At 36.0% G+C, this 15,161-nt stretch overlaps 1 protein-coding gene across 1 annotated transcript in view; it reads left to right on the forward strand.

The window, feature by feature from the left end:
- Nucleotides 1–8,002: 8,002 nt before the first annotated feature.
- The window catches only part of LOC135219021 (keratin-associated protein 10-6-like), a 25,967-nt gene continuing 18,808 nt past the window's right edge, over nucleotides 8,003–15,161 (forward strand). The window contains exon 1 of the mRNA XM_064255457.1: nucleotides 8,003–8,090. Coding sequence (XP_064111527.1) covers nucleotides 8,003–8,090 — 88 coding nt within the window. The remainder of the gene's footprint in view (nucleotides 8,091–15,161) is intronic.

The raw sequence follows: 15,161 nt of genomic DNA on the forward strand, positions 1-15,161 counted from the left end.
TTCTAGGTGTTATAAATTGCTGCAATTCTCTCTCTCTAGTAGTAGCCATCTTGCTTGGTGAGACGTTCCCGCCCGCGTGCAGCAGATTAATCAACAGATATCACAAGTTTAACTTACGTCTAGAATTTGAGAAATATCTAGAAGTGTTCGTGAACTATCGGTGATAAGATTAGTGTGAAAATAGTAGGATAAAGCATCTACTAAGTTAGTTTATCAGTGAAATACTGTAATCAGAACAAGATGGCAGTAAGTTCCAACTGTGGAAAAAAATTGCGAAATTTAGCTTGCTTGGCAGGTTCACAATACGATGAGGTAGCAGGAAGGGAACTGGCATTTCTCATCTATGAGATCAGCAACAGTCCTAACCAAAAAGATACAAAAGCATTCATAGATATATTAGAAGGATATAATCCTTCAAACTGGAACAAATCAACAGAAAACATCTTGAAAATAATTGAAGAAGTTCCAAATAAAATCCAAGTGGTCAAGAGACTCATAAAGAAAATATACATAAACCAACATATTCCGACAAAGAAAATGAATAAGGTGAGCATTGTGAATATCCTAATTGATGCATTAGGAAAAAGAATGCCAAAAGCATGCAAACTGTGTAAGGTGTGGTATAGCATAGTTAATCCACAAAACCTAATCAGAAAATGTGCTGCATGCAACATTCCGACCCATCCACAATGTGCTGAGGTAATGCAAGATATGAGAAAAGATACCAGAATATTTTGCTCAACATGTCTATCATGGATAGACAATGTTATTAAATCAAGATTGAATGTACAAATAGTTGAGGATGAAGAAGAAGAGGAAGAGAAGAAGAAGAGAGATAAACGGAAGAGAAGTAAACGAAAACTGAAATGACAGAAAAAAAAATAAGAAAAACAAAGAACAAGATTAAAGTATGGATGCAGAGATACTCATTGATACTACATATGAGGCAATAAAGCCAGCATACTTACGAAGAAATAAATTGCGATATGACAACACAAAAGAAAATCCCGAAGAGGCTCTACCAGATCTACACAATGACGGGAAAGAGGAAAAATAGACAAAAAAGACAAAGTCTGCAACCTTTTGAAAAGAGGGAATTGCAGATTTGGAGAAAGATGTTACTACAAACATCCTAAGGTATGTCACAACTATGAAATATATGGTAAATGTGCATACCTAGATGGCTATGAGGATGATAGCAGAGATCTGCATCCAAAAATATGCAAAAACCTAAAAGAAGGAAAAGGATGTAAGTTTGACAAAAAAATGTAAATATATGCACCCTGTAGCCATGAATCTTAATCAAATAAATAATCAATCAAGTAATAAAATCCAAAATAAGAAAAGAAACAAATAAAGAGAGGAATAAAAGAATATCAGGTAAAAAAAAAAAGCAAGCCATCAACGAGATATGCAGAGATGTCAGCAAAAAATTTCAAAGCCTCAGCTCCAAGATACTACTCAAGAGATAATAAACTGTATTTATTATGCAAGATGGGTATTGGAGATACGGAGAAAATTGCAGATTCAGACACAAAATGAATAATTATGATGAAGAAAGATCAAATATTATGGAAAAGTTGGATTTTTTAATGTCAGAATTTCTGGAAATGAAAAAAAGAACAACATACCAGACAGGAAAGAGACATGGGAAAATCCTTATTATTACCAATATTAAATGAAGGAGAAAACACGCAAACCATCATAGTGATGAATGCGCAGGGTTTAGTTACGAGTAACTCAAAAAGAAAAATAGAGTACTTAGAAGAACTAACCCAAATTGAAAAGAAAATAGATATAATGAATATAAGTGAAACCTGGTATTCCCAAGAGACTGGGAATGATGATCAAATAAAAGGGTTCCAAACTTATAGATCAGATAGAAAAAATAGGAATCAAGGGGGAACTGCAATATATGGGAAAGACAAAAAAACCAGGAAAAATATATGAGAAATATAGTCAAACTCAGCAATGTGAACTAATAGCGGTAGAATTTGAATCTGAAAAATTAATGAACATAGTAATATATAGACCTCCTAATACTAAAGAGTTTGACTTAATAATAGAAAAATTGGATGATATATGTAGAAATCACAAGGACTGGACTATTCTCCTATCTGGAGACTTCAACTTTCCTTTCGTAGACTGGAAAGAAGGAATAGGAGATTGTGGTTGTACTTATACATATATAAAAGAGAGTAATAGTAGTGCAGAAGATAAGAGGCAATTCGAAAAGCTATTAGATATGCTACTAGAATACAATTCATTAACAAATAAATTACCTGCCAACAAGAAAGGAAAATACTTTAGACCTATATTTGTGAACGAGATGAATTATGTTAAAGAAATAATAGTTTATAATGCGAGTATTTCAGACCATAATGTCATAGAATTAACAGTCCATTCCAAAGCAAGTGAAAACAGAGATAAGCAAGAAATGAAAAAGTGAGAAGGATATGGAAAATACAACTTCTACAGTAAAAATATAAAATGGTCAGAAATAAATGAAGAATCAAACAAAGATTGGGATAACATTTTCGTAAGTGTGATGGCATAAGGGTAAATACGGAGATATTATATAAAATATTAGACAAAATAGTGGATAAATATATACCGAAGAAGAAAAGTAAACATCAGTCATGCATACCAAGAGATAGAAGGATCTTGTTCCAGAAAATCAGAAAGTGGAAAAAAGGTCTTGTAAAAGAAAAAAAATGCATGGAAAGTTATAGAACTAAAAAGTAAGATAGAAAATTGCAGACAAACAAAAGTATTATACAATCAAAAGAAAATGAAAAACGGGACTTGGAAGAAAAAACCCTAATAAATATCAAGCACAAAACCCCAAACTATTATACTCATATGCAAAAAAGATTAATAAAAGAAGAATAGAAATAGGCCCTCTAAGAATTGAAGGGAGATTAACAAATGAAAAAAGGAAATTTGCAACATATTGGCAGAACGATATAAGAGAAAATTCACCCTAGAATTGATGATGAAGATAATGATATAGAAGTAAGGGACAAAATAGTGAATATTTAGCTGACATAGATATTAATGAAGCTGATATTCTGCAGGCTATTAATGAAATTAAAAATGGAGCTGCAGCAGGGCCTGATGGAGTTCCTGCTATTTTGTTAAAGAAAGTAGTTCATTCTATTGCAAAGTCACTTGCAATATTATTAAGACAAAGTGTAGATACAGGCACGATTTATGATGAGCACAAATTAGCATATATTACCCCTACATTCAAAAGTGGATCAAGACTAGAGGCAAGTAATTATTAGGCCTGTGAGTCTAACATCACATTATGAAAGTGTATGAAAGGGTAATGAAGAAAAATATTATGAAACATTTAATAAAAAAATAATCTCTATTTAATATAGGACAACATGGTTTTCGTACCCGGAAAAAGTACACAAACCCAACTGTTAGTCCACCGTGAAAACATATACAAAAATATGAAAAGCGGAAATGAAACAGATGTGGTTTATCTAGCTTTTGACAAGGTAGACCATAATATATTAAGGAGGAGAAAAAAAATTAGGAAAACATAATATAGTGGATAAAGTAGGAAGATGGTTAAAAGAATTTTTACACAACAGAAAACAGATAGTTATTGCAAACGATGAGAAATCGGATGAAGCTAAGGTAATTTCCGGTGTGCCACAAGGTACGGTGTTAGCTGCATTACTGTTTGTTATTATGATTGCAGACATAGACAGTAATGTTAAGGACTCGGTAGTGAGTAGTTTCGCCGATGACACAAGAATAAGTAGAGAAATTACTCGTGATGAAGATAGGAACGCGCTACAAAGAGGCCTTAACAAAGTATATGATTGGGCAGAGGTAAATAGGATGGTATTTAACTCTGATAAATTTGAATCAATAAACTATGGAGACAGAGAAGGAAAGCTATATGCATATAGGGGACCTAATAATGAGACAATCACAAATAAGGAAGCAGTTAAAGACCTTGGTGTGATGATGAATAGGAACATGTTATGCAACGATCAAATAGCAATTCTATTGGCAAAATGTAAAGCAAAAATTGGAATGTTGTTACGGCATTTCAAAACAAGAAAAGCTGAACACATGATTATGCTTTATAAAACATATGTTCGTAGTCCACTTGAATATTGCAATATGATATGGTACCCACACTATCAAAAGGATATTGCACAAATAGAGAGTGTACAAAGGTCCTTTACAGCTAGAATAGAAGAAGTTAAGGACCTTGACTACTGGGAAAGACTACAATCCTTAAAATTATATAGTCTGAAAGGAAAGGAAGAGAAGAAGAGGAAATCGCTACATGATAATTCAGGCATGGAAACGGATAGAAGGAATAGCTGAAAACATCATGGAGCTAAAAATATCAGAAAGAGCAAGCAGAGGTAGATTAATAGTGCCCAAAACTATACCAGGAAAATAAGGAAAGCACACAGGACATTAATCCACTACGCACCAGCATCAATAATGCAGCGTCTATTCATTGCGTTGCCAGCTCATCTGAGGAATATAACAGGAGTGAGCGTAGATGTGTTTAAGAATAAGCTCGACAAATATCTAAAATGCATCCCAGACCATCCAAGATTGGAAGATGCAAAATATACCGGAAGATGTAATAGCAACTCTCTGGTAGACATTAGAGGTGCCTCTTACTGAGGGACCTGGGGCAACCCGAACAAGATGTAAGGTCTGTAAGGTAAGGTAAGCTCTCTCTCTCTCTCTCTCTCTCTCTCTCTCTCTCTCTCTCTCGTACGGGATCTTTTTGCAAAATATATTTAGGGATTTTCCTTTATTTACCTTTTTGTCTACAAGAAAAACAATACTAACTACAGGCGGGCAGTTGGAACAGAGCAAAAAATGACCATTTTTCTAAGCTATTTTTATTTTTATTGAATTTAACAAAATAATTAAAAGATATAATTCTAAATGAATTAGCCGAGACATCAAGAGAAATAATATTTATTATATACAATAATCAACTACTCAACCATAATGATTTTCAAAAACTGTAGGTAAGTTTGAAAGATTTTAAATTTTTATCATATGCATACAAAGAAAAGGTAAAAACGAAATTTAATTATACTAAATTTTGTTCTATATAAAAGTGAAAATCGGATATAAAAGAGTACAATTTTATTAGAGCATAACTTGATTCGTAAATTGAAATCCAATATAGAAATAAAGTAGAAAAATCCTAACAACCCATTTCTATATAAGGCGACGCATTTGGTGTGAACGCATCCTTAGAACACAAATGTAAATAATACTGTTTAATACGGATGATAATGACAACAATTAAATACTGTGCCTCTCAAAGATGTGTAACGAAGAAACTGTTGCAATTTAAAAACAATTACAGAGTCAATAATGTCGTCAAATAATAAATACAACAATGAAAACGACATGACATGTAAGGTTAAGAAAATGTATTGCAGAAGCGTGGTTGATAAAGGAAAAAAAATATCTGCGTAAAACACGTTCCAGGGAAATCAAATACATAACCCACACTTCTGTTACATAATATAAACTGTAGATTCCATACCTGATCGTCTGTGTGAGGTCACAGATGCAGATGGAGGTTGGACATCCTACTCATTGTATATTATCATACTAATAATAATTATAAAATATTGACACTGGCTCACGTGTTTTTAGTTATGTTCCTTTTACTTGATTACCAGTTAATGCTAATGTTTTGGAAGATCATGCATATTTCAAAGGTTTAAAGTGAAAATAAAAGTATATTTTATAGTATCTCAAAATTAAATAAAAAAAAGTGATATTGGTTCAAGTTATCTGCCAGATTGTCGGAAAAATTTGATGGATTTTTAGTTTAATCATTTAAGTCAAACTGAAATAAGTCTTAAATTTTGAATACTGAGAAAGGCTTTTGTAAATATCACTACTTTTATTTTGTTATTTTGAAATAAAGGGAATTACAAAAAGCGCTTCATTCCAAGAAAAGAAGGAAAACAGATTAAGGTAATAAAGTTGAGACAGAATAAGAGCACAGCAGTTAAGAAACTAAGGCTAGAATATTAAAAGAGGGTCCAAAAGGTAGAAGAAATAACCGCCCTGATAGAATTAGTGGAGCTAAAAGCTGCAGCCTCCGAATGTGTTACGGACCGAGGGAGAGGTCCGCTCCAAGTTCGATATAATGATAAACAAAATGAATTCAACACCAACAGTTGAAACTGGGGATACGAATATAGAAAGAAACGCTAACAAAACACAGGTTTATTTACAAGCTTACTAACAAAGATAAATGCAGAATGGTGCTTCCTATTTACATAAAAAAGGTAAAATCTTACACTGCATGAACAGGGGGAACAGTGACATAATGTTAATACGTGCTGGTAAGATTTGCGCTGTCTGAGATCTATGCTCGAAGCGGTGGCTTCACAAAAGGAGAACTGTAGTTGTAGACGTCTTCTTGACTCCGTAATAGGTGAGTCCGTATTGCAGAAAACAATGTCTATTCTTGATACTTGAAGGGCAGGAACTCCTCAAAACCTCTTGTAGAAAAGTTTCTTCTTCCAAGGCTTGCTCAACGTCGAAAATACCTCGGCCGTCCACTTCCGGACGACTTGACCAGATCCCGAATAAACTCTCGAGCGCCTTTTTCTCTCTGATCCTTCGTCTGTTCCTTCTTCCCTTATCTCTCTCCAATGATCTCTCACTGATAATCTGATCTGTGATTCTTACTGATAATCTCTTACTGTGTCAGTCATATTTATAAGGCAATCTGGGGGCCGGCGGGGCTACCAGCGAGCGTCACAGACTCCAGAGACGACGGGAACGATTTAGAAGAATCTCGACGAAGTATTGCATCAGAAAATCGCGGCGTTCCTCACGTCACGTCCGGTGCCTGTCAAGTTCCACAACACTCCTGCCGATTCTAGAACCATCATGAGAACAGGCGCCTCCAACACACGTGCGAAAGCCTCCGTGCTGCAGAACTTCTTGAAGATGCGTTTTACTTTCCTTTAGCTCGTAATTCTTTGCTATAAAGCAATTACCATGACACGTCACCCCCCCCCACCCCAAAAAAAATGAAATCAACTGATTTTATTTTTTTCTAAAAGAGAAACAAGAATTAAACAGCAGGGGAACAATTCTGCATAAAGCTTTAATACTTCTCCATTCACTCACCCACTCATGCCAAAACAGAAAACGGTCATTAGGCTACTCATTCTGGAAAAATCTCTAGAGAGGCTATCAGCTATAACATTATCCTTTCCTCTTACTTTTTCCGTTTTCTGAACTCTGATTAAAACTTTGAAATGCTAAAACACCTCTTGCGTTTTCTCAAAACTAATTTCTCTCAGTAACACTGTCACATAGAACACTGGCTGTGGCTAAGTTACGGGGCGCATTCTTTATAATTCTGAGGCAAGTTTAAATTCATTGACTTGTTCAACTGCTTCCGGGTTTCATAGTCGCGGATTCGTGTTCACTCTGGATCAGCGGAGGGAAGAACTATTGTGTTTGACAGTACTATAGACTCATTTAAAGTGATACCCAAAGGTACAGTATTGTGAACTATATGATCTACCCAGTAAACAGATGAATAAACAAGTGTTAAAAATAGCAAAAATAAAATTTAAAGGTCAAGATGTACCTCAGAAAATAAAAATTTTAAGCCAAACCAGAGAAGTACGACCATTTGTTCCTAAGCCACTACAGTGTCAGAATTGTGGTAAATATGGACGTGCAAAAAATATTGTCGAAATGAACCTGTGTGCTCGTATTGTGGATCTGAAGAACATGTCACGCAATGGAAGGGCAGTGAACCAAAGTGTATAAAACTATGGGCAAGACCATCATGCAAGGTCCAAAGAATATATGTTCTACATTTATAATACATAGTTAAAATGATTACAGGAAATAACTGGAATGTCTGTCAAAGAAGCTGAATTAGAATAGAAAGTGATCGGAATTCAAGATCCGTCTAAGAAACACACATGTTCTTCAGTAACAAGAACCAAAAATGAAACAAAAACGCGTACAGATAGAAGTAACGGAACGCAGAAAAGTAAATGCTTTACAGAAAACTGCCAACATTGTAAAGAATCAAGGTACAGGTGCAAATGATATGGATGTTGTTTTATCAAATTTATTTGAAATGTTAATACAAATAAGAACACGAGAAGCGGACTACCACAGAAATAAGAGAGGGAAGTTGTGATAGACTGGAAATAAAAAATGAAAAAAAGGAGACCTTTGGAGAGACCACCACCCAAAACTAAGAAACCGACTGTTATTAGAGAAACTTCAGTTAAAGCAAAGACAAAGGTATGAAGAAAGACCTAAAACAAAACAAGCTAAGATCATACCTATACCTTTCTCTCCTCAAATAATAGTAAAACCTACGGAAGCAGATATCCAAAACACTGAAGAAGTGGAAGACAACCATACCGTAGATAACAGTGATTATATCAAGAGAGAAGAGATTACTCCAACTCCAATAATTGGTAAAAGAAGAACAAATAAAACAAGAAATATACATGATAACACATGTGGATGTAATGATTGTTTCATTGAATTATGCAGTACTGATAAAAACATAGCAAAAGATGGTTTAACAAATATTATAAAAAATTTTATGAAATATAGAAAAAAAGAACCAGCTTATTTGAGCAACCACGAAAGCGTTTGCAAGTGCAACGAACACTTAATATATTATAAAAAAAATGAATGTCGTGAGCAAATTATTAGAAAAATCCAAGTTGACACAACAAAAAAAGAGTGTAGATATATCATACTCTGGAACGTCAATGGTCTACACAAACTGTATCAACAGTAGGTAAATACAACTTAGCATTTACATCACGAGAGGAAAAAAGGAAATTGAGGTACAGCCATATTATATGTACATAACAAAGTATGTTACGACAAAGTACCTGTAAACTTTACTGGCTTGCAAATATCAAGTAGTATTAAAATACGAATAATAAACGATAATTATGTCATTTATAATTTATACAACCAGCCTAATCAAAATTACAACGCGATATGGGACTGTAATTGTACAAAATCAAATACAGCAGGAAATAAAATAGAAGAATTAATGGATTCAAATGACATGTGCTGTATAATTGATGATGAAATCAGCAAATATTATTCAAAAACACATGGAACATTTTTCTCGGTAGAATTAACTCTCAAGTGTAGTGGACAGATCAGACTGGAATACAGTTGAAGACTTGTACACCAGTGATCACTTTACAATATTAATTTCATTATTACAAACTAATAATGCCAAGCATGTCACTCATTATAACATTTATAAAGCAGATTGGGAGCTATATGAACTGCTCACTAGGAATATCCCACCATTCCAGTATAGAGATCATAATGAAACTCATAAATTTCTTGTTAATTTCATTAAAAATGCTGCTGGTAAAGCCGTACTTAATTCAAAATCTCATCCAACAAAACACAATGTTTCTTGGCAGTCTGATAAGCTAACAGAAAGATGATTAGATAATCCGAATGAAAAATTTAATAAAATTAATAAAACACTGATATTAGAAGGAATCGGACAAAAAACTATTATTGCTAGAAATAGGGACATTAAAACCTCTATATAACAAAATATCTGCATAATGATCTGCCACTTAGTACCTTTGGCAAAGTCATACTTGTAATCATTTATGGGTTCGAAATTTATTTCCTGATGAATGGTAAAGTTTTAAATCCTATCCCCGAACTTGGGAATGATCCAAGTGATATAAATAATTGCAGACTAGAGGAAATGGTAAATGTTCGACAACATGACACATTCGAGAAAATAAAATTTGGACTCGCACTCAATTCGGGCCACACTGTAACAGATCTACATTAGATTCTTGATCTAACTTGGAAGACCACATAAGTACAGGATTTGAACAAAAACAAATTACTGTAGCTTTCTTTTTTGACACTGAAAAAGCATATGATACTACATGGAGGTATGCAATATTAAAAACTATATAAAAACAGCATCCGTGGGACATTTACCTAGCTTTATCCAGAATTTTTGGACAGATCGCAGTTTTCAGGTGAGAAATGATGATGTTTTGTCTAGAACATTTCCACTTGAAAATGGTGTTCCACAATGAAGCGTCCCTAGTGACACACTGTTTACTTTAGCAATAAATGTTATCAGTAATAATTTACTTAGTATTGGAATTAAAAGTATCATGTATATGGATTATTTTGCCTATATTATTCAGCATCTCGCATAAAACATGCAGTGAATCATTAATAAAACTATAATAAAAATAGATGAATGGGTCTCATCTGTAGGCTCTAAATTATCCATACACAAGACTAAGCCGTTGTGTTTTATATGAATAAAAAGTGTAAAAAATGTGAAGAAATAGATGAAAAAATTAGAAAACCATATCATACCACTTGGTCAAACAGCAAACGTTTTGGGATTAGTGTTTGATACTCACTTGTACTGGAAAGTATATATAACATACATGAAATCAAAATGTAAAAGAGCACTAAATCTAATAAAAAGAACTATCGAACACTACTTGGGGACCCAGTAGACATACCCTTACTCTACTGTATATAGCAACAGTGCTGTCTGTCATTGATGGATGGAGGTAGAAAATATATGGCTCAGCATCAGATGCTGCAGCGTTGAAAATGTTAGACCCGGCTCACAATGAAGGCCTTAGAATATGTTCAGGAGCCTTTAGATCACCACCAAAGTCTTCTTTACAAGTTGATTGTGGTGAACTCTCTCTCTCTCTCTCTCTCTCCAATAGAAAACTAGTAACAATGAAAGTGCTCTAAGAATTCAGACAAGTGATTCTCAAAAAACAACAACAATACAACACAACTACAGTGGTACCTCGAGATACGAAAGGCTCAACTTAGATAAACTCGAGATACGAAAGCTACTACGAAAATTTTACGGACTCCACATACGAAAATGGATCAAGATACGAAAGGTTGTTGCTGTAAAGTCCGAGATTTGGCCGGACCACAGATAACAATTTTGAAACTCTCCCACAAGGCCAGCGCTATTTTCGGTGATTTGATTGCCAGGCTGAAGATGACAGAGGAGAAGGGACATCAACGCCAACCCCAGACTTCAAGGCTTCGCACGGGTGGTTCGAGAAATTCCATAAACGGACTGGCATCCATTAGGTGGTGCGGCATGGGGAGGCTGCCAGCTCAGACACGAAAGCGGCCAAAGCCTTTAAAAAGACGTTCGACGAGATGATGACCAAGGAAGGCTATACAGTTCTCAGTAAGTCTTCAACTGTGATGAGACTGGCCTTTTTTGGGAAAAAATGCCTTGTCGGACGTACATCACGGAGGAAGAGAAGAAGCTACCCGGGCATAAGCCTATGAAAGACAGGCTTACGCTCGCACTTTGTTCGAACGCCAGTGGGGATTGCAAGGTGAAGCCCCTACTGGTCTATCATTCCGAGACTCCTCGAGCCTTCAAGGCCCACAAAATGCTTAAGGAGAAGCTTCCAGTGATGTGGAGGGCTAATGCGAAAGCCTGGGTAACGAGGCTTTTATTCACGGAGTGGGTAAATCTGTGTTCGGCCCGACAGTGAAAAAATCTTGGAAGAGAAGCGTCCTCCCTCTGAAATGCCAGCTGGTGTTGGACAATGCCCCTGCTCACCCTCCTGGCCTCGAGGAAGATATCCTAGCGGAGTATTCCTTCATCAAGGTTCTTTATCTTCCGCCTAACACCACCCCTCTCCTCCAGCCCATGGACTAGCAAGTGATATCGAACTCTAAGAAGCTGTATACGAAACATCTTTTCAAGAGATGTTTCGACATCACCGATACCACAAACCTCACTTGCGTGAAATTTTGGAAGGAGCATTTCGATGTTGTGATATGCATCCGACTATTGACCAAGCTTGGCAGGAGGTTTCGAGGCGAACCTTGAATTCTTCATGGAGAAAGCGAAGCTCTGGTGCTGCAGATTCAGAAACAGCTGACGATCCTGAAACTGTTTTGCAACCAGATCTTGACGAGATCGTTGCACTCGGCAAGTCCATGGGGCTGGTCGTCGACGAGGACGACATCAACGTCGTTCAAGAGGAGTTCTCTAGCAGCGGCGAGGAGGAGGAGGACGACCCTATGACAACGGCAGAAATTAAGGATGTTCTAGCTGCTTTTCATAAAGTGCAATCATTTGTAGAAAAAAGACCCCCAAAAAGGCTTACACAGGTCGTATGCTTGCGCAGTTCGATGACGTTTGCCCCGAGTCGTTTCAGGAACATTGTCAAAGCAGCAGAAGCAATCTTCCTTGGATAGTTATGTTTTAAAGAGGCCTTTAGTACTAGCAGGAGTAAGCAAAAAGGAAGAACCAAGTGATACTAAAAAACAGAAAGTTGAAAGTGGTGATGAAGTTGAAATTTTGTAAAAAAAGAAAAAAAAAGTACGTAAAGTATAAAAAAGTAAAAAAAAAGAATGTAAAAATAAAAAAAGCAAAAAAAAAAACAAAAAAAATTTTTTTATTTTAGTTTTGTAAAGTTAAGTTTTACAGTTTTGTTAATGTGTTTCATAAAGTTTAGTTTATGTATGTTTTCCTTACATTTTTTTATGTGTTTTGTAAAGTTAAGTGTACGTACATATCTGCTGTTTGTCCTCCTCCTCTGTTGCCACTTTCGGAGATAGCCTCACTCGAAAGGTAAGCTTCCACATTTTACTACATATGTACAGTATTTCTTGTATACCATGTACACTAATACACTTTATTTACAGGTAATTAGCAGTACGTATTAAGTTAGGTATTGAATGGTACAAATTGTTGTGGTATTTCATTGTTTATAGGTCAATTTAGCTTTATTATGAAATTTTACTGGGGTGTTTTTGGAGGGCTTGGAACGGATTAGCCATTTTACATGTAAAATGCAGTCCAAGATACGAAAAGCTCATGATACGAAGGCCGCCTTGGAACGGATTAATTTCGTATCTCAAGGTACCACTTATTTGAATTAAGAGATGTATTTATAAAAAATCATCCACCACCTTTCCCAATTAGAGCTAGAAGATTGTTTGAGTCACTGAATATAAATGTATAATTTCCTTTATAGTATTTACTGTGTACATGTGTTCCAGTGTGTAAGAGTGTGCCTTTGAGCAGTTTTTAGTTTAATTTTCACTCATTCGCCTTCACAGCAAATGAACTATTCGGTTCCAGAGCTTGCCCTCAGGCCTAGACCTGGTATTTTATCCTAATCCTTCGGGCCAGCCCTGTAATAGGTGAAAGTCAACTCAGTGGTCTGGTTAAACTACTTTAAAAAATGAAATGGAATTAGCTACATCCACTGTGCTCTGGCAACGGAAGCTCCATGTAAGCCTTAATTAAGTGACCCGCCTTCCAACATGGTGTCCTTAACAGGGTAGTAAGGGAGAACCTTGCTTAGTAAATGGACTTTTTGAATGAACCTCCCAAGCGAGTTTCCTTAAACTCCCACGACAGAGGTGTTTCTGATCTTGGGTGCATTAAAGGATGGTTGGGGCACACACCTGAGTCCATCTGCCCCAGGCATGTGGTTAGAGGACAAGTTTTATCTGCACATAGACTTTTTGGAAATGCAAGCAGTGCTTTTGGCCCTGTAATCATTACTGGATCATGCCATGGTCACTTCATAGTGTTGATGTGCGACATAACAATAGTGGCTTACATCAGCAACTGGGGGTATTGTTTTCTTTCACCTCTGTCACTGGCGAAGCAGATACACAGGCAAGTGGTTTACTGCAGTCAAGTAATTTATTTCTTTGGGTTATTTTTTTTTCACTTTTGCTAATATTTATTGGACCTGATAAACAGGAAAAGATATCATAGCTGGAAATGGGTTTATATCCGAGGCTAAATAGGGGGAATTGTGGTAGGACCATCAACTACCCGATAATGTTTGGACCTGAGACTTATCATATTGATAGCTCAAGGGCAGAACTATTCTTTAGGATCTGGTTTGCCCATAACATGACTAGGGTGGGAATGATTGTATTCTTGAAATAATCTCAGTTCTAGCAAGCAGGTTTTGGCTTACCTGGGCCACCACTTTTAATCACGTTGTGCCATCCCCTGTTGGGTAGGGTAGGGACTCGGACATTTGGGAGTTGGTTCTCACTTGTGCCATTGGTGGAAGAATAAATTCCATGAAAGGCTGAAGATATCTTTTTAAGGTTTCAGGTTACATTTTTTTTCTCCCTCTCAAATCTTTATGACAGTCAAAATATTCGAGTACCCGTGAGCACAGTTGACGACCACTGCAACCTCCACTGACAACCTGTGCATGAATGTGAGAGATTTGAGAGTATTACTTATTGTGATTATGAAACATCTCTACTTTCTGAGTACCTTTGCTCCAGAGTATTATTTCAATTGCTGAACAAATCAGAACACTAATCATGGATTTAGAGGCAAAGATAATATGCCTCCCAGAAACAAGAATTCTGGATATTATATAACCCTGGTTTAAATTATAATTTCTACAGATCTCCTCCTCAGCCAGAAGAAAGAGCTCAAGGAGGCACAGGTTTTATTTTATCCATAAATCTGTAAAATGCAGCATCATCCAACTTGACACAATACTGCAGGCTTGTGTTGTATAAATTTATATTGATAAAAAGATCATTATGTGTTTCTTATATCTGTAGCCTAGGTTGGAAGATCATCTAATGATATGTCTGGTACCAACAGGCCATCAGATATTTTTGACCTTCAACACCGAATTAACCAACTGCCCCCCCCCCCCCCAATCATTATTAATGGGTGATTTTAATGCAAACATACCATGGGGGGGGGGGGTTAATGTATGTGATAGATGGGGTAACATTATTGAGCAGTACTTGACAAGAACAATAAAGTTTTTTTGAACGATGGATCACCAACAAAGTATGACATATACCATATTTCCTCCTTGGCCATAGATTTAACTATATGTTCTCTGGTTCTTGTGCTAGAATACCAGTGGTCAGTAATTAAGAAACCTATATGGCAGTGACCATTGGCCTGTACATCTGAAATATATTCATAATACTCCATCCAAAGTGCCAAATAGGTGAAGCAGATTGTTCATATGCAAGATAAACACATGTATTGAAAAGAATTCCAAGGGCTTCTATTTCTTCCCAATTCAGGCGTATCAGCACTTTACTGAAGTGGTGTTAGA

The sequence above is a fragment of the Macrobrachium nipponense genome, chromosome 1, assembly GCF_015104395.2.
Source record: "Macrobrachium nipponense isolate FS-2020 chromosome 1, ASM1510439v2, whole genome shotgun sequence".
In the NCBI taxonomy this organism is placed as follows: domain Eukaryota; kingdom Metazoa; phylum Arthropoda; class Malacostraca; order Decapoda; family Palaemonidae; genus Macrobrachium; species Macrobrachium nipponense.